Source organism: Lolium perenne, chromosome 2 (genome assembly GCF_019359855.2).
Source record: "Lolium perenne isolate Kyuss_39 chromosome 2, Kyuss_2.0, whole genome shotgun sequence".
Taxonomy (NCBI): Eukaryota; Viridiplantae; Streptophyta; class Magnoliopsida; order Poales; family Poaceae; genus Lolium; species Lolium perenne.
This window is the reverse complement of record NC_067245.2, coordinates 41,294,396-41,314,495: the sequence shown is the minus strand read 5'-3', so window position 1 is coordinate 41,314,495 and position 20,100 is coordinate 41,294,396. Positions and strand designations below refer to the sequence as shown.

Here is a 20,100-nt window from a genome sequence, read left to right as displayed (position 1 = left end):
TAAAAGTCAGCTTTGGCCGTTAGCGGCGCAAATTTGCTCCTCTACGATAGTATTAGGGATCCGTTAGCTCTTCAAAAGTTGCAGGAACTAATCCACCAGCATTCTTTAAGTTGGGTACGTGAGGTGGCTAGAGAATTTGGCTCCAAGAAGAGATGTGGAGCGAGCGGAACGTGGCTTCCCTTGAAGTGACGTACGTATATAAACATTGGAGAGGGGTATGGATCCAGAATTCCAGATTCGAGACGGCGGGTTTTTGTTGGATTGGCAGGGCCCACCCCTGCGCGAGAGCACACAGAAGGGCCCCGGCCGGCGCGCTTCTCTTCGATTCCATAAGCACAAGTGAGGAAAAATTAACTAATTAAGCATCCACTCACACTCCCCTTCCGCCTGTTCCCCACGAACAGAACGCCAGATGCCGTTGACAATGGTCACCGGCGGGATAGGATCACCGCGGCCTTCTTTTCCGTGGGAGTACCAGCAGCTGGTGCTCTACGCGATCGCCGGCGCGGTTCTGGCGTGGTGCGCCGTAAGGGCGCTGGAGTGGGCGTGGTGGAGGCCCCGGCGGCTGGAGCGGGCGCTGCGGTCGCAGGGCCTCCGGGGCACGGCGTACCGCTCCCTGGCCGGCGACGCGCTGCTGCTCGTGCGGCTCAGCAAGGAAGCCAGGTCCCAGACCATGCCGCTGGGCTGCCACGACATCGTGCCGCGAGCGATGCCGCTGCACCACCAAACCATGAAGGAACACGGTGCGTGCTCTACCTAGTTTCTCCTCTTAATTTGCTTTCTTTCGTTTCCTAAACCCGACCGCAATGTTTGCTACTCCATCTATTCACAATTGCTTCACGCCACGATTCCGATCAGCTAAAGTCAAAGTCTGACTTCCAAAATTTTAAATCAAAGTATTTGGCACCTATAGTATAAAATTCATACTACTAAAATATTAAACGTGTTGATATTTTCTTATTGTAGTTTAAACTTATAGAATTTAACTTAACCCAAACCCGAAACACGAGGCTATTGTTAACAGAGATCGAGGGGTAGCTGAACTAGTTTACCTTCACCGCAAACATGTGTCCACGAAATGATTAAATTTTAGTTATTGCTACCAAAATAAGCTGCCTTTTTCCTAACTTCTTCTATGAGCCACCCGAGTTATTACCTAGGGCTTCTAATTAGCTATATGTTCAGAAGCCCTAACTAATAAGCCGGATGAAAGAAGCTCGAAATAGGCAGCTTATTTTTTAAGCTGCCAAAAGAAGCGGGCTTTAAAATGTCAGGGTTGAACGGGTTGCATAAGTCAAGAAATGTGCGATATGCTGGGTGCAATTTAGATTACTACTCCCTTTCTTCATTAAAAAATATTAAAGATTCATCTAAATTTAGATGTATCTGAGGACCCTCGCGGGCACTATGTAAAGTGTTACAAAGTGACCGAGGAATGTAAATATAATTTGACAGGTAGTGAAGTTTAAGAAATATTAGTTCTGTAGCAAGTGTAGAAGTTATGTTAGTAAACTATCAAATGCGGGTATAAATATAAGTCATGTTTTGTGGGTGGACAATTATTATCCGATCCTCAAAGCACCACAAACGTTTCTGCACTATATTCGATAAAATAAAAATTATAGAGTACTTTCTTCGTTCTAATGAATAAGGCGCACATGTATTTTAAGGTTTGTCTTTGACAAAGAATTAGTTCAAATATTAACAATTATTGATATAAAATTAGCATCATTCGAGGGTTTTTAATACAAAGCTATATGGGCAATACAATATCACCCCAAAATATACATCTTTGAATGGATAAACTAATACTTGAGAATAAAGAGAATTCTAAGTTCGGTGACACAATTTCATATGATAAAAATGGAGTAGTTACATGAAGAAGCAATTTCTGCATTATGACTCCATCATTGTACTCAACTCATATGAATTTTTTTTTGAAACGAGGCAAAAGCTTTGCCTTTCATTAATATAGGAGAAAAGAGTTGGCCCGTTTATGAGGAAAACAGGCCGAAAACTGTTACAACACGACACCACACGCCATCCCCGAGGCTGCGCTCCACACGGGTCGACGACCAGCCAGGTCGACACCACACCTCAACGCAACAGGTGGAGGCGAAAGACCGGAGCCACCGCTCCAACTACCACGCCGGCCCCGAGGCCGCGCTCCGCCTGGCCGAAGACGAACCCGCCTCCGCCGAAACCACCAAAACACTCCACAAGTCCCATTGTCCGGTGGACATCCAAAGCGAGGCCCCAAGAGGCAAAACGACGCAAGAGCGCCGTCCACGCCCGATCCCGCGAGGGATCTAGGGTTTCCCCCGGAGAGCCCGAGCGGAGAACAAGAAACACCCGCTTCGACGATGCCTTCAAGAAGTATGCGGCGCCCACAGGCGTCACCGTCGTCGGTCCTGGCTGGCCGCCAAGACAGAGCTTTCGCCCAGCGAAGAGTTCCAAGACCTCGCGCCCGCCAACAAGGACCGGCACAAACCACCACCTGCAGCCGCCGAGCAACCTCCTGGCCCACTTGTAGCCGCCGACGCGCAGAGGGCAGCACATCCCGAAGCCAACGGAGTACCGCCGAAGATCACCGTCGGCGCCGCCGGAACACCACATAGAGGGGACGCCGACCAACACCGACATGGGGCTCGAGGACGAACACCGAAAACCGCAGACATAAACTAGCCGCCACCACACTGCCATCCCGGTGCCAGACCATGGCCAGCACCGCGCCACCCCAGCGCCATGACGGAGACGCCGCCAACGCCAACAGCGGCCACGGCCCGCATGGCCCGATAGGCCCAGATTGGGGCCCGCCCATCGCCGCAGCCTCCCGAAGCAGCACCGCCGCCATGGCCACCGGCAGGCTCCTCCGTCGTGGCCCCCTCCGCCGTGGCCACCCTCAGGTCCTCCGCCGCAGCCTCCCGCTGCAGCCCGTCGCCGCAGCCATCCGATGAAGCACCACCGCCGCGTCCACCCGAAGCAGCTCCGTCGCCGTGGCCACCCGAAGCAGCGCCGCGGCCTCCCGAAGCAGCCCCGCCGGGCCGAAACCGGCCGCCGCGAGCCAGCCCGTAACCTCCGCTGCCGCCTGCAGCGCCCTCGCGCCGGGGAAACGCGAGGGGAAAAGAAGAGGCGGAAAACAACGGCCCCGCCGCCACCATCCTTGAGGCGCGCACGGCTTCGCTGGCGTCCCCTCCGGCGGCGGCGAAGCGGGGGAGGGAGAGGGAGGGCCTAGTGGCGGCGCTAGGGTTTCTCCCCAGAGCCGCCAGATATGAATTATTTAAACAATCAACTCTATGAAGAGATCCTGTCAGGCACATTACTGTAGTTTATTTATTAATTTGTATTTTTCTAGTAATTTGATTGCCAACGAACACTCAAAATGCTAAATCATGCATGCGAGGAGTCTCAACTCCCTTTGGGATATCTGTGGTGTACGTGCATAGCTTTATTATTATAAGGTCTACACAAATCCTAGACTCCCCTTGTTATGTAAATTTTAGACACGGCTATAGCACTATGATTATTTTCCTTTGTATTTATTAAAGCAGTATAAAAGTGACTACTATATACTACCTTTCATAGAGGGAAATGGATTCACGATCCAAATCTAGTATTCGCAAGAGAAGACCAAATCTAGTAATCAGAGGGACTGAAGTCATATTCCTTGTGAATCAAGAAGTTCAAATACTCAATCGGTTTGCAATGACCGATCTGGTGGGATGATTGCGAAAGAGGACAAGCTGAATCTCCACTGATTCTGCATCAAGCAAATCAGTTTCACGGCCATACCAATCATCTTGCATATACCAGAGAAAAATTAATCTGGACATGCAAGGTAATTGATATATTGGCATCACTAACCCGTACCTTGCCAGATTCACAATTAATTGCCTGCTCTTTCTATTGTAGTGCTATCCTATACATCGTCTCAATTATCTGTTTCCCATATCTATTTTCCTAATTCACGCTAGAAAGGATGATATCAGCGAGAAGGAGATCACAAGCTTGTCGTATCCGTTTGCCTAATGCACGCTAAAAAGGTAGATGGTATGCTGGACTAAGGATTTGCTTTACCTTGCATCCAAGACTTCGTGTATAGCTTTTTAATTGGATATTGAATCCATGGAAAACGTACGTGTGCTATTATATCATTACTTTTTCTTTTTAAAGATACATGTCATATCCTCGTGTGTACATTTTTAATGTTCTACATAACACTTTTTATTTTTTAATCTTAATCCTTAAAATATTTATCAACTAAGTATATATTTTTAGCCTATGTGGATTAATATGGTGTCTCTATTTTATACCCCACATTATACTTTTAGTATATAATAGATAGATTTCATACAATCCTTTATGTACAGAGGCAGTATTATATATACATTTGTCGGGGCAATCTGATCGTCGTTGGCAATTTGGAAAACAGGATGAATGTTTCACTGACAAGTAGATCCATATGACGATCTGTTTGCTACCACGCATTTTGATGTCATTTTTGAAAATGTACATCGCTATTGAGCTAATTTCCACACTTCATTTTAAAAAATTCTGATACATCACAATTCCTTCACTCATAAGAACAATAACAAAACAAGAGTTATAGATAGGTATCGATCAAACGCCAGAATACACTTCCAAGAAAATTCTGTGTCATATTAATATGGCAAAGATATCAATTACATTAAGATTTTGCAAAATTAAAATGTAGTAAAGATATTACGAATGTACACAGCCCTAGAACAAAAAAGAAAACGAAGAAAAAAAACCAAAAGATCCCACTATAATGATCAATTCCTTGTAGTTGCAGCCAGTGGCGGAGCCAGGATTGAAGCAAGCCCCGGGCAAAAACTAAGCGCAAAAAAGCCACTCTGAAAAATTTCATATAATATCAGCATTTTTTTTGGTGCAATTACAAAAAAAAGTGAACATATCAACTGAATTGTTAACATATCCAACAAAGTACACAAAAGATCACAAATCAGTGAAAAAAATGGTAATACGGAGATACAGAAAGATAGCTCTAAAAAAATCGGTGCTTGATTTCTAGACGGTCTTGATCTATTCAATTGAGACACCGAGATGAACAGAATCAGTCAATTACGTAGCTCAGAGAGGGAGCCTCAGCTGAGTCAAATACGTAGTCCAATTGAGTGAAGCATGCACTAGGAGAACTGGAGATGCAAAGACGTTGAGCAGAGGCATAGCACCGCACCAGCAATTGAGAGCGCCGGGCGGAAGTCAGCCAGGAAAGGAAGGTTCAAGCCGTTCGATCGGCGACGCTGCACCATTGCCCAGTGAAAATGGGTCAACCCCGGGCCAAATCGATAATCTCTATAGGTGCCAAATCGATAATCTCTATAGGTAGTAGGCTGGCAAAATTATTGCGCCCCGGGCCATTGCCCTGCCTGCCCGGGGTGTAGCTCCGCCCCTGGTTGCAGCACAAACCACCAACAAACCACCGTCAAGACAACACATGGAGTTCAAATTCTCCAAACGTGATGCCTCCAAGAAGAAAACAGTTCACAAGTGGCATCGTCGCCTGATCATATATCTTAGATTTTCATCCTGCAGAAATTCCGTTCTCTCAAACAATACCTTAAACAAAGCCATTGCTAGACATAACCAATTAAGATCATACCTTATATTTTCAACCTAAAATACAAGACTTTGTTCTCCTCCTGTGCTGCCACTCCTGCTTGCAGATGCCGCTGCTACAAGTCGTGAATCACAGACAAGTCTTCATCCCCTCGAAGACTCTATCCGCCATTCGTAGCCCTCAGAGCCGCCATGACATTCTGTCACTATCTTCACCATGAAAATCGAAAACTGATAGTTCCCAAAATGTTAACAGACAACGAATCTTTGCGCCACTCCCTCCTGAAGCCGCACAAGCTGAAATAGAGGAGCACATGAACAAATCCTATCCAATCCAGTAACCAGAAGGCACCATGCGTCCAATGGAGATCTCCGGTGGAGCTTTCCGAAACTCATCACGGTGAGATTAATGAGACCGGCCATCAAGCATAGCACCATCTTGACTCCAGAAGACCCCTAGGACCGCTACCTTATTCGAGCACACCAGCAGGCCCCCACGCCGTTGGACGTAGCCACAAAGGAGATGGCGGCCGCAACACATCGGATGCAATCCGCCCATGGCCGGTAGCCGGCCTAGATAGGGCCCTAAGGCCTAGATCTGACCCGCCGCTCGAGGATCATGTCGGAGCTGTGTGTCATATCGTCGCTCCAGCTCCAGACCCTTGCCTCAAAGTTGCGTCATCTTGTACAACCACCACCACCCCACCACTGCTCGTAGAGCCGTTGCTGCGATACCCTACCATCCCCTTCGTCCTTTGGCGAGAAGGGCGGCGACACCGCTTCCAACATCGGTGACGGTGCCGGCTAGGTTCAAGTGGAGGAAGGAGGACCGGTGGTGGGGTTAAGTTTCGCCTCCGGAGTCGCTCGGGTAGAGAGCGGCCTGGGAGAAAATATATTAAAGGGAATGGATGCCCCTTGGTTCCAACTTTGTACTCATATTGGCTACAAGTAGACGTCATCACTCTTTAGGCGAAAGATCAACTCAATAGTCCAATTGGGAAAGTACCCACAATAGTATGATTGATGATTAATAGACCATAGAACCCACAGTTACTTTTTGAAACATGCGTTAGGTTTGGTGGTAAATGCCAAATAGCTTTCTATGAAACCTAATGATCTAGCAGCATCTTCGGTGGCATCTCATAGTAGTCTCCCACAGTCCACTTAACAAATACTCCAACATTCTTATTTTAGTGGATGCGTGGAGTTTGGGGTGTCTAATGTTCTAGCAACATTGTTGATGGCATCACCCTGACATACTTCACCAATTTACTCCACATACTAAAGATAAATGGAAAATAAAAACGTGTAAATTTAAATAATACTAAAGAACTTCTAACAAGCTTCACTGTAATAAGAAAAATCGTTTGACAGGTAAAATGTCGATCACCTGGTTTGGGCCGGTGCCAAGAGTGACCATCACAGAACCTGAACTGGTGCGAGAAATTCTGTCCAACAAGTTCGGCCACTTTGAGAAGCTCACGTTTGGCCGACTTCAGAGGATGTTGCACAACGGCTTGGCTATCCATGAGGGCGAAAAATGGGCTAAGCATAGAAGGATCATCAACCCTGCCTTCCATCTGGAGAAGCTCAAGGTTATATTTATAATCTGATATCGACAAGAAAAACAGGCAATGGTTGGCCGTGAACAAACAGAGCATTGTTCAGGCTGAAACAAAATTTGTGTTGCATTTTCAGCGCATGTTGCCGGCTTTCGTAGAATGTTGCACGGAGGTGGTACATAGATGGGAAGGTTTAGCAGCCGCTGATGTGCCATGCGAGGTAGATGTCTGGCCTGCTATGCAGAACCTGACAGGGGATGTCATCTCTCGCGCTGCATTCGGCAGCAACTACCTCGAGGGCATGAGGATATTCCAGCTTCAGGTGGAGCAGGTCCAGCTCATGATGCTGGCCATCAACAGGATACATATCCCCGGTTACATGTGAGTTCTTTACTTTCAGTTGGTGGTTGATTTTTATATATATCCCGTGTGACCCCATGAGATGTAAACTTTTAAACCTCTAAATAATACAATAAATAGTATGCATGGATTGATGCATAGACCGGCTAGCGCTCCACATTTGAGAAAAAAAGACAATACTATTTTGCTTGGCTCCTACAATACAGCAGATTGTACTTCCATGTGCAGGTTCTTCCCAACAAAAGGCAACCGAAGGATGAAGCAGATTGCTGCGGAGATCGGGAGGATCCTAAAAGGGATCATCACAAAAAGAGAGAACGCTTTGAAAGCAGGAGAAGCTACAAGTGATGATCTTCTCGGGCTGCTGTTAGAGTCGAACATGGAACACTGCAGGGGAGACGGCACCGGTATCACAACAGATGACGTGATTGGAGAATGCAAGTTGTTCTACTTCGCCGGTGCGGAAACCATGTCGGTGCTTCTCACGTGGTCGATGATCGTGCTCAGCATGCACCCAGAGTGGCAGGACCGTGCCAGGGAGGAGGTCATGCTTGTCTTCGGCGCCAGCGCGCCTGATTACGATGGCTTAAGTCGCCTAAAAATCGTAAGTTGCAGTGTCATCTTAATTTATCTTACCGGTAGATACTAATTCGTTTGAAATTTTAAAAGATCATGAATGTAATGTCTAATGTTGTGTCCTGAAATTGCGATGGCATTTTCAGGTGACCATGGTGTTATACGAGGTGTTGCGACTATACACGCCGCTGACGGCGCTCCAGCGTAAGACGTACAAGCCGATCACTACAGGAATCGGCGGGTACGCCGACGGCCGGCTGCCCTCGGCGTAGCCATGCCTTGCCCTCGGCGTAGGCTACGCCGACGGCAGCCCTCGGCGTACGTCGTCGGCGTCTGGGTCCCTCGGCACAGACGTGTCCACCGTCGGCGTAGGCATGGCCGTCGGCGTACACCACCTACGCCGAGGACCATGCTCACCGTCGGCGTACGCACCGTCGGCGTACGCTCGCCGGCGTGCCGTCGCCGTTAACGGCGCGATGCCATACGCCGAGGGCATCCCCCTCGGCATAGAGAGCCACCAGAGGCGACGTGGCGCAGCGTGGCGGGCCGTAGCCAGGAGCTACGCCGAGGGCAACCCCCTCGGCATATGCATGGCCCATGCAGGCCACGTGGAGCGACGAGGTGCGGCCAGGTGAGGTGGCCTATGCCGACGCAATGCCCTCGGCATAGGCTCGACCATATGGTCATGCCAGGGCCCTATGCCGACGGCATTGCCCTCGGCGTATGCCCTACCATTTTTTTTCGATTTAAATTGGGTTCCAATTCATCTAAATTCAGTTCAGCAGGTCCAATACATCCAAATACATCCAAATTCATCCAAATTCACCATAATTCACATAAATAGCATGAAATCCACATAGTAGCATCCAAATACATCCAAATTCACCATAATTCACATAAATAGCATGAAATCCACATAGTAGCATACATGGTGCATGTAATAGCATACAAGAGGAGAGTGCCATGTCATCCAATACATAGTAGTAGGTAGCAAATGATGGCAAGCAAGAAGCCCGGTGCCGACTAGCGGAGGAAGGACCCGGGCGGGGTTTGTCCGCCCACATCGTTGGCGAAACGAGCAGCCCGGGGTTGCGCTCCGGTAGAAGCTGCAGAAGAACCACCTGGAGAAGGACCGGTAGCACGCCCAGGAGAAGTCGCACTAACACGCTCATTGTACATCCATCCATTATCAGCCATCCTCTGCTTTATTGGGAGCCAAACCACAGACATAGCATTTATATCAAATAGGAAATTAAATGCATCATATTTTTATTTATTTTACCAGGCGAAACGCATGCATCAACCTACATCTCTACTAGGTGGGCTCCTAGCAGCCGCCGGATCCGTAGTTGGCTACGTTCTCCATGCTCTACCCCGGTCCAAGTCAGAATTTCGGCAGCACCTCCCCGCTGCTCTCCCGATACACGTCTCGGCAAAAAGCCGAGAGGATGTGCATCCGGAGAACAACGGGGAGGCGCCGCCGAAATCCTGACTCGGACCGGAGTAGAACATGGAAAACGTAGACAACTACGCATCCGTTGACTGTCCCGTAAATGCCGCAAGCGTTACGGTTCAAAATATGCGGACCACTAATGCATATTTATCCGCGTAACGCTCGCGGACGGGAAGTGACACCTAGGTTACGCAACTGGACTTGGAAAATGAATCTAGTGACATAAGAAAATGCGGAGAAGGGGAGGCGATGTTTTAGCTCACCCTCGGCGGACGGAGAGAATCACGGACACGGCGACAAGGAGGTCACGACGGGGCGGTCACGACGGGCCGGTCACGAGGTCGGCGGTCACGACGGCACCTATTTCCATTCAATAAAAAAACAAATTATTTCACATTTCACATTTTCTATTTGTATTTCTATTTCACATTTTCCATTTTCACATTTCACATCTATTTTCAAATTTCACAAACATTTGACATTTCACAAACATTTTCTATTTTCACATTCTACAAACATTTTGTATTTTCACATTTCACAAACATTTCCTATTTGTATTTCTAAGTAGCATACAATACAAGAAATAAAAGTTACAAAAAATGAAAAAAAAATGCAAATACATGTACCATATATGGAGGCAGGGGCGGCGTCGGGGAGGTAGGGGCGGCGGGGACGACGGGGGCGGCGGCGGCGCAGGGCCGGCGGGCGCGAAAGGTGGGGCCGAGACGCGCGGCGCAGAAGGGGGAGGCGCGGGTGGCGGCGTGGAGGCAGCGGGCGGCGGCGTGCGGCAGAAGGGGGAGATGCGAGCAGGGGCCGGCGGCGCGCAGGCCGGCGGCGGCGCGCACAGGGCCGACGGCGAGCGGCGAAGGGAGGCGCGGGTGGCGGCGTGGAGGCAGTGGGCGGCGGCGTGCGGGTGGCGGCGTGGAGGCGCGGGCGGGGGAAGTGGAGGCGCGGGCGGGTGGGTGGCTCGAGCGGGTCTGGCTGGACCCGCTCAAGTCATACCCTAGCCTATATGCCGAGGGCCGGTTATACGCCGAGGGCAGCCCTCGGCATAGCCCCATTTTTTTATTTTTTCAATTTATTTTCTGTTTTAAATTTTGTTAATGTCAATTATATTTATAAAATATATTAATATAGGTCCATGCTTAGTTGTTTCAATCTTCTACATTCCCAAGCTATGCGTATAATTTTTTTACCATATCTTAACTTAATATCTCCGGTAGACGAGACCCTAATTCGCGAGCCCCGCAGATCTACCCCTTTGACTGGCCTCCAAAAACAGTTGACCCATGGACTTTTCTCTTACTTTGTGTTTTGTTAGGTCATTGTAACATGTAGTATCAATAATTACCCTATCTTACATCAATATTCCCTCCGGTAGACGAAACCCTAATCTGGGAGCCCCGCAGATCTACCCCTTTGACCGGCCTCCGATAATAGCTGACCCATGGAGTTTTCTCTTCCTTTGTGTTGTGTTAGGTCATCGGAACATTTAGTATCATCCCATATGATCCCAAGTTTCTCTCCGGTTCAACTCCGAGGGAGTTCCCCCCTATACATGCAGAATCTGCCTAAGTGTAGTAACCCCCTGTCCGAGAAGCCGGACACACCTGGGGGGTAGCCTTGGATATAGAACCATCTCAAATCACTTTTGTGCATTCCATGTGGACACACACAAGTTTTGGGGCCCTACCCTAGATCCGATGCTCGATTTCCGAAGAAACCCTAGTTCTGTTGACCGCGCGGTCTACCCCTTTGACTGCATCCCATCGGGGGTCCCCCGGTGGGCATATGCCTCCATTTGAGCTTGGTTAGGTCATAGGTACATTTGGAAACAAGGATCATCCCATATGATCCCAAGTTTCTCTCTGGTTCACCTCCGAGGGAGTTCCCCCCTATACATGCAGAATCTGCCTAAGTGTAGGAACCCCCTGTCCGAGAAGCCGGACACACCTGGGGGGTAGACTTGGATATAAAACCATCTCAAATCACTTTTGTGCATTCCATGTGGACACACACAAGTTTTGGGGCCATTCCCTAGATCCGATGCTCGATTTCCGACGAAACCCTAGTTCTGTTGACCGCGCGGTCTACCCCTTTGACTGCATCCCATCGGGGTCCCCTCTGGGCATATGCCTCCATTTGAGCTTGGTTAGGTCATAGGTACATGTGGAAACAAGGATCATCCCATATGATCTCAAGTTTCTCTCCGGTTCAACTCCGAGGGAGTTCCCCTATACATGCAGACCGCCTAAGTGTAGTAACCCCCGTCCGAGAAGCCGACACACTGGGGGTAGCCTTGGATATAAAACCATCTCAAATCACTTTTGTGCATTCCATGTGGACACACACAAGTTTTGGGGCCCTTCCCTAGATCCGATGCTCGATTTCCGAAGAAACCCTAGTTACGTTGACCGCGCGGTCTACCCCTTTGATCGCATCCCATCTGGGGTCCCCGGTGGGCATATGCCTCCATTTGAGCTTGGTTAGGTCATAGGTACATGTGGAAACAAGGATCGTCCCATATGATCTCAAGTTTCTCTCCGGTTCACCTCCGAGGGAGTTCCCCCTATACATGCAGACCGCCTAAGTGTAGGAACCCCCGTCCGAGAAGCCGACACACTTGGGGGTAGCCTTGGATATAAAACCATCTCAAATCACTTTTGTGCATTCCATGTGGACACACACAAGTTTTGGGGCCATTCCCTAGATCCGATGCTCGATTTCCGACGAAACCCTAGTTCCGTTGACCGCGCGGTCTACCCCTTTGATCGCATCCCATCGGGGTCCCCGGTGGTTATATGCCTCCATTTGAGCTTGGTTAGGTCATAGGTACATGTGGAAACAAGGATCATCCCATATGATCTCAAGTTTCTCTCCGGTTCAACTCCGAGGGAGTTCCCCCTATACATGCAGACCGCCTAAGTGTAGTAACCCCCGTCCGAGAAGCCGACACACCGGGGGTAGCCTTGGATATAAAACCATCTCAAATCACTTTTGTGCATTCCATGTGGACACACACAAGTTTTGGGGCCCTTCCCTAGATCCGATGCTCGATTTCCGATGAAACCCTAGTTCGTTGACCGCGCGGTCTACCCTTTGATCGCATCCCATCTGGGGTCCCCCGGTGGGCATATGCCTCCATTTGAGCTTGGTTAGGTCATAGGTACATGTGGAAACAAGGATCATCCCATATGATCTCAAGTTTCTCTCCGGTTCACCTCCGAGGGAGTTCCCCCTATACATGCAGACCGCCTAAGTGTAGGAACCCCCTGTCCGAGAAGCCGACACACCTGGGGTAGCCTTGGATATAAAACCATCTCAAATCACTTTTGTGCATTCCATGTGGACACACACAAGTTTTGGGGCCATTCCCTAGATCCGATGCTCGATTTCCGACGAAACCCTAGTTACATTGACCGCGCGGTCTACCCCTTTGATCGCATCCCATCGGGGTCCCCCGGTGGGCATATGCCTCCATTTGAGCTAGGTTAGGTCATAGGTACATGTGGAAACAAGGATCATCCCATATGATCTCAAGTTTCTCTCCGGTTCAACTCCGAGGGAGTTCCCCCCTATACATGCAGAATCTGCCTAAGTGTAGTAACCCCCGTCCGAGAAGCCGACACACCCGGGGGTAGCCTTGGATATAAAACCATCTCAAATCACTTTTGTGCATTCCATGTGGACACACACAAGTTTTGGGGCCCTTCCCTAGATCCGATGCTCGATTTCCGATGAAACCCTAGTTCTCGTTGACCGCGCGGTCTACCCTTTGATCGCATCCCATCTGGGGTCCCCCGGTGGGCATATGCCTCCATTTGAGCTTGGTTAGGTCATAGGTACATGTGGAAACAAGGATCGTCCCATATGATCTCAAGTTTCTCTCCGGTTCACCTCCGAGGGAGTTCCCCTATACATGCAGACCGCCTAAGTGTAGGAACCCCCGTCCGAGAAGCCGACACACTGGGGGTAGCCTTGGATATAAAACCATCTCAAATCACTTTTGTGCATTCCATGTGGACACACACAAGTTTTGGGTCCCTTCCCTAGATCCGATGCTCGATTTCCGATGAAACCCTAGTTCTGTTGACCGCGCGGTCTACCCCTTTGACTGCATCCCATCGGGGTCCTCAAGGGCATATGCCTCCATTTGAGCTTGGTTAGGTCATAGGTACATGTGGAAACAAGGATCGTCCCATATGATCTCAAGTTTCTCTCCGGTTCACCTCCGAGGGAGTTCCCCCTATACATGCAGACCGCCTAAGTGTAGGAACCCCCGTCCGAGAAGCCGACACACTTGGGGGTAGCCTTGGATATAAAACCATCACAAATCACTTTTGTGCATTCCATGTGGACACACACAAGTTTTGGGGCCATTCCCTAGATCCGATGCTCGATTTCCGACGAAACCCTAGTTACATTGACCGCGCGGTCTACCCTTTGATCGCATCCCATCGGGGTCCCCGGTGGGCATATGCCTCCATTTGAGCTTGGTTAGGTCATAGGTACATGTGGAAACAAGGATCATCCCATATGATCTCAAGTTTCTCTCCGGTTCAACTCCGAGGGAGTTCCCCCTCATACATGCAGACCGCCTAAGTGTAGTAACCCCCCGTCCGAGAAGCCGACACACCGGGGGTAGCCTTGGATATAAAACCATCTCAAATCACTTTTGTGCATTCCATGTGGACACACACAAGTTTTGGGGCCCTTCCCTAGATCCGATGCTCGATTTCCGATGAAACCCTAGTTCGTTGACCGCGCGGTCTACCCTTTGATCGCATCCCATCGGGGTCCCCCTGGGCATATGCCTCCATTTGAGCTTGGTTAGGTCATAGGTACATGTGGAAACAAGGATCATCCCATATGATCTCAAGTTTCTCTCCGGTTCACCTCCGAGGAGTTCCCCCTATACATGCAGACCGCCTAAGTGTAGGAACCCCCGTCCGAGAAGCCGACACACTGGGGGTAGCCTTGGATATAAAACCATCTCAAATCACTTTTGTGCATTCCATGTGGACACACACAAGTTTTGGGGCCATTCCCTAGATCCGATGCTCGATTTCCGACGAAACCGTAGTTCTGTTGTCCGCGCGGTCTACCCCTTTGATCGCATCCCATCGGGGTCCCCGGTGGGCATATGCCTCCATTTGAGCTAGGTTAGGTCATAGGTACATGTGGAAACAAGGATCATCCCATATGATCTCAAGTTTCTCTCCGGTTCAACTCCGAGGGAGTTCCCCCCTATACATGCAGAATCTGCCTAAGTGTAGTAACCCCGTCCGAGAAGCCGACACACTGGGGTTAGCCTTGGATATAAAACCATCTCAAATCACTTTTGTGCATTCCATGTGGACACACACAAGTTTTGGGGCCCTTCCCTAGATCCGATGCTCGATTTCCGATGAAACCCTAGTTCTGTTGACCGGGCTGTCTACCCGGTGGACGGCGTGCCAGCTGGGGTCCCCGGTGGGCATATGCCTCCATTTGAGCTTGGTTAGGTCATAGGTACATGTGGAAACAAGGATCGTCCCATATGATCTCAAGTTTCTCTCCGGTTCACCTCCGAGGGAGTTCCCCCTATACATGCAGACCGCCTAAGTGTAGGAACCCCCGTCCGAGAAGCCTACACACCGGGGGTAGCCTTGGATATAAAACCATCTCAAATCACTTTTGTGCATTCCATGTGGACACACACAAGTTTTGGGTCCCTTCCCTAGATCCGATGCTCGATTTCCGATGAAACCCTAGTTCTCGTTGACCGCGCGGTCTACCCTTTGATCGCATCCCATCGGGGGTCCCCCGGTGGGCATATGCCTCCATTTGAGCTTGGTTAGGTCATAGGTACATGTGGAAACAAGGATCGTCCCATATGATCTCAAGTTTCTCTCCGGTTCACCTCCGAGGGAGTTCCCCCCTATACATGCAGACCGCTAAGTGTAGGAACCCCCTGTCCGAGAAGCCGGACACACTTGGGGGTAGCCTTGGATATAAAACCATCTCAAATCACTTTTGTGCATTCCATGTGGACACACACAAGTTTTGGGGCCATTCCCTAGATCCGATGCTCGATTTCCGACGAAACCCTAGTTCTGTTGACCGCGCGGTCTACCCCTTTGATCGCATCCCATCGGGGTCCCCGGTGGGCATATGCCTCCATTTGAGCTTGGTTAGGTCATAGGTACATGTGGAAACAAGGATCATCCCATATGATCTCAAGTTTCTCTCCGGTTCAACTCCGAGGGAGTTCCCCCCTATACATGCAGAATCTGCCTAAGTGTAGTAACCCCTGTCCGAGAAGCCGGACACACCTGGGGGTAGCCTTGGATATAAAACCATCTCAAATCACTTTTGTGCATTCCATGTGGACACACACAAGTTTTGGGGCCCTTCCCTAGATCCGATGCTCGATTTCCGATGAAACCCTAGTTCTGTTGACCGCGCGGTCTACCCCTTTGACTGCATCCCATCGGGGGTAACCCCGAGGGCATATGCCTCCATTTGAGCTTGGTTAGGTCATAGGGACATGTGGAAACAAGGATCATCCCATATGATCTCAAGTTTCTCTCCGGTTCACCTCCGAGGAGTTCCCCCTATACATGCAGACCGCCTAAGTGTAGGAACCCCCGTCCGAGAAGCCGACACCTGGGGTAGCCTTGGATATAAAACCATCTCAAATCACTTTTGTGCATTCCATGTGGACACACACAAGTTTTGGGGCCATTCCCTAGATCCGATGCTCGATTTCCGACGAAACCCTAGTTCTGTTGACCGCGCGGTCTACCCCTTTGATCGCATCCCATCTGGGGTCCCCGTGGGCATATGCCTCCATTTGAGCTTGGTTAGGTCATAGGTACATGTGGAAACAAGGATCATCCCATATGATCTCAAGTTTCTCTCCGGTTCAACTCCGAGGGAGTTCCCCCATACATGCAGAATCTGCCTAAGTGTAGTAACCCCTGTCCGAGAAGCCGGACACACCTGGGGGGGTAGCCTTGGATATAAAACCATCTCAAATCACTTTTGTGCATTCCATGTGGACACACACAAGTTTTGGGGCCCTTCCCTAGATCCGATGCTCGATTTCCGATGAAACCCTAGTTCTGTTGACCGCGCGGTCTACCCTTTGATCGCATCCCATCGGGTCCCCGGTGGGCATATGCCTCCATTTTAGCTTGGTTAGGTCATAGGTACATGTGGAAACAAGGATCGTCCCATATGATCTCAAGTTTCTCTCCGGTTCACCTCCGAGGGAGTTCCCCCCTATACATGCAGAATCTGCCTAAGTGTAGGAACCCCCTGTCCGAGAAGCCGGACACACTTGGGGGTAGCCTTGGATATAAAACCATCTCAAATCACTTTTGTGCATTCCATGTGGACACACACAAGTTTTGGGGCCATTCCCTAGATCCGATGCTCGATTTCCGACGAAACCCTAGTTCTGTTGACCGCGCGGTCTACCCCTTTGACTGCATCCCATCGGGGGTCCCCCGGTGGGCATATGCCTCCATTTGAGCTTGGTTAGGTCATAGGTACATGTGGAAACAAGGATCATCCCATATGATCTCAAGTTTCTCTCCGGTTCAACTCCGAGGAGTTCCCCCTATACATGCAGACCGCCTAAGTGTAGTAACCCCCGTCCGAGAAGCCGACACACTGGGGGTAGCCTTGGATATAAAACCATCTCAAATCACTTTTGTGCATTCCATGTGGACACACACAAGTTTTGGGGCCCTTCCCTAGATCCGATGCTCGATTTCCGATGAAACCCTAGTTCTGTTGACCGCGCGGTCTACCCCTTTGATCGCATCCCATCGGGGTCCCCGGTGGGCATATGCCTCCATTTGAGCTTGGTTAGGTCATAGGTACATTTGGAAACAAGGATCATCACATATGATCCCAAGTTTCTCTCCGGTTCAACTCCGAGGGAGTTCCCCTATACATGCGAGAATGCCTAAGTGTAGGAACCCCCTGTCCGAGAAGCCGGACACACCTGGGGGGTAGACTTGGATATAAAACCATCTCAAATCACTTTTGTGCATTCCATGTGGACACACACAAGTTTTGGGGCCATTCCCTAGATCTGATGCTCGATTTCCGATGAAACCCTAGTTCTGTTGACCGCGCGGTCTACCCCTTTGACTGCATCCCATCGGGGGTCCCCGGTGGGCATATGCCTCCATTTGAGCTTGGTTAGGTCATAGGTACATGTGGAAACAAGGATCATCCCATATGATCTCAAGTTTCTCTCCGGTTCAACTCCGAGGGAGTTGCCCCCTATACAGGCAGACCGCCTAAGTGTAGGAACCCCCGTCCGAGAAGCCGACACACCCGGGGGTAGACTTGGATATAAAACCATCTCAAATCACTTTTGTGCATTCCATGTGGACACACACAAGTTTTGGGGCCATTCCCTACATCTGATGCTCGATTTCCGACGAAACCCTAGTTCTGTTGACCGCGCGGTCTACCCCTTTGACTGCATCCCATCGGGGGTCCCCCGGTGGGCATATGCCTCCATTTGAGCTTGGTTAGGTCATAGGTACATTTGGAAACAAGGATCATCACATATGATCCCAAGTTTCTCTCCGGTTCAACTCCGAGGGAGTTCCCCCCTATACATGCAGAATCTGCCTAAGTGTAGGAACCCCCTGTCCGAGAAGCCGGACACACCTGGGGGGTAGCCTTGGATATAAAACCATCTCAAATCACTTTTGTGCATTCCATGTGGACACACACAAGTTTTGGGGCCATTCCCTAGATCCGATGCTCGATTTCCGACGAAACCCTAGTTCTGTTGACCGCGCGGTCTACCCCTTTGACTGCATCCCATCGGGGGTCCCCTGTGGTGACCCTGCATACCACTGCATGTTGTAGTATGCCAGTCGTTGATATAACATTCACGAAGTACCATTCCGCAAATATTACATCCCTCAGAGTAGTACAACAGAACATAGCAGGGTCCATAACTCATTCATTTATTATTACAACTATCATGCACATGTCATCTTGGAGCTCCTCTTGGGTCCTAAGAGGAATACTCCTGGGTTCCAGGTGAACCCAACTTAACTTACAATATAAGAGTCTCATTAAGCTAAACATTTATTTCCTCGAGCAGCTAAATACTAAGGTTTCGGGCTGCTCGGTTACTACTACTATCAGATATCTCTAGGCTTGTTCTCCTCCGGAAGCCTCCCCGGATCCGTAGACGATGAGGTAGTCTACGCCTTCAACACCTCCTGAGAGGTCTGGTTCCTCGTAGCCGATGATCTCGGCTCCTTCATTGTTGTCGTAATCCTCCTCCGCATTTATCTGCATAATCTAAGAATGGGGTTTAAGAGTGGTATGAGTACGAGCGTACTCAACAAGTTCATTATAGGTAAGAGGTGTTTAATGCACTAGCTACGATATTAGACCAGAAAGTCTAATACCAATGCAAGTTTTGATAAACATTTCTTCAAGAGATTGATTTTATTTCAAAGAGCTATGTCCGTCAGCCTTCACCGGTTTACTAGAACTTCATGGAGCTCCTTTCCGGCCGCTGTCATAGCTTGCTTATCCCGGAACAGGAGTGACAGTCACGGTTCTTTACACTCTGCAGAGGTGTGTTGCTTTACCCATAAGAGATCTTAACCTTGGTGCCAACCGGGCAGCTTTCCCGTCCACACTTCCTTCGGTGTGAGGCCCGGTGTAAGGTCTAGCCAATCATGTTCCTCCGCTACCTCGAACACCCACCCTTTGTTGCATACTCCGACCCTGGGTCCACGCCGGCCCCATTATTCCCATATATTTCAGGGTGGACTCCGACCACGACGTCAATGCAGGGCTCTACCATACATTCCTACGCCGGCAGATGCAACCCATCATAGACCTCATTACCGTGGGGACTTCTACGGGTTCCCACCCCTGCATCAAGTCTCGCAAGATCATGAGCACCCGGTAATGAGCATCCGTTGATGAACGAGAGGTGGAAACACTTTTGACTACTCCGTCCCACTCCGGATCTTATGGTTAACACGGGTATTACGGCACAAGAATCATCGACATTTGTTGTTTAATCCTAGATGGATATAAACCCGTGCAATGGAACCTCCACCATATCAACACAATCCATGGTTCCATTGCCCACCACATAGTCATATTCATAGTTATGAAAGTAGTGGTTTTGATTTTTATGCAATAGTGATAAACATAGTACTTTGCAAGTAATTTGATAAAAATACTCAAATGACATGAGCAAGTGATGAACTTGCCTGAACACTGCAAAGTGTTGCAGTTGGATGGTGTGGACTGACCCTTGTCCTCTGTTGCTGAAAAATAGCATCATTGTCCGATAAGGGCAATGGTTAAAGAAACAATTATGCATGATTTCCATTTTTAGGGTTTGTTCCCCCCTTCCGATGTTTTTATTATTTTATGTGAGAGGTTAATACTAAGAACAATTTTAGGGATACTCTGTTTAGGGCAAAATACAACATTGAAATGTTGTCAAGATGTTTTTAGAGTCCAAATGAATTTATGGACTTATTTTCATTATTGAAAATA

General features: G+C 49.3%; 1 protein-coding gene across 1 annotated transcript; it reads left to right on the top strand.

The window, feature by feature from the left end:
- Positions 1–252: 252 nt before the first annotated feature.
- Positions 253–8,371, top strand: LOC127328396 (cytochrome P450 CYP72A616). The gene is made up of 5 exons (XM_051354998.2): positions 253–743; positions 6,976–7,196; positions 7,300–7,544; positions 7,752–8,127; positions 8,246–8,371. The coding sequence occupies exons 1-5, from the start codon at positions 413–415 to the stop codon at positions 8,369–8,371; spliced, it is 1,299 nt and encodes a 432-aa protein (XP_051210958.2). The 5' UTR covers positions 253–412.
- The last annotated feature ends 11,729 nt before the right edge of the window (positions 8,372–20,100 follow it).

Bases quoted from the DNA above. Each gene is read 5' to 3' on its own strand.
- LOC127328396 (XM_051354998.2), top strand. From the start codon at position 413: ATGCCGTTGACAATGGTCACCGGCGGGATAGGATCACCGCGGCCTTCT. The intron at 744-6,975 runs GTGCGTGCTCTA...ATCGTTTGACAG, and splicing joins CCAAACCATGAAGGAACACG to GTAAAATGTCGATCACCTGG. The intron at 7,197-7,299 runs GTTATATTTATA...TTGCATTTTCAG, and splicing joins TCCATCTGGAGAAGCTCAAG to CGCATGTTGCCGGCTTTCGT.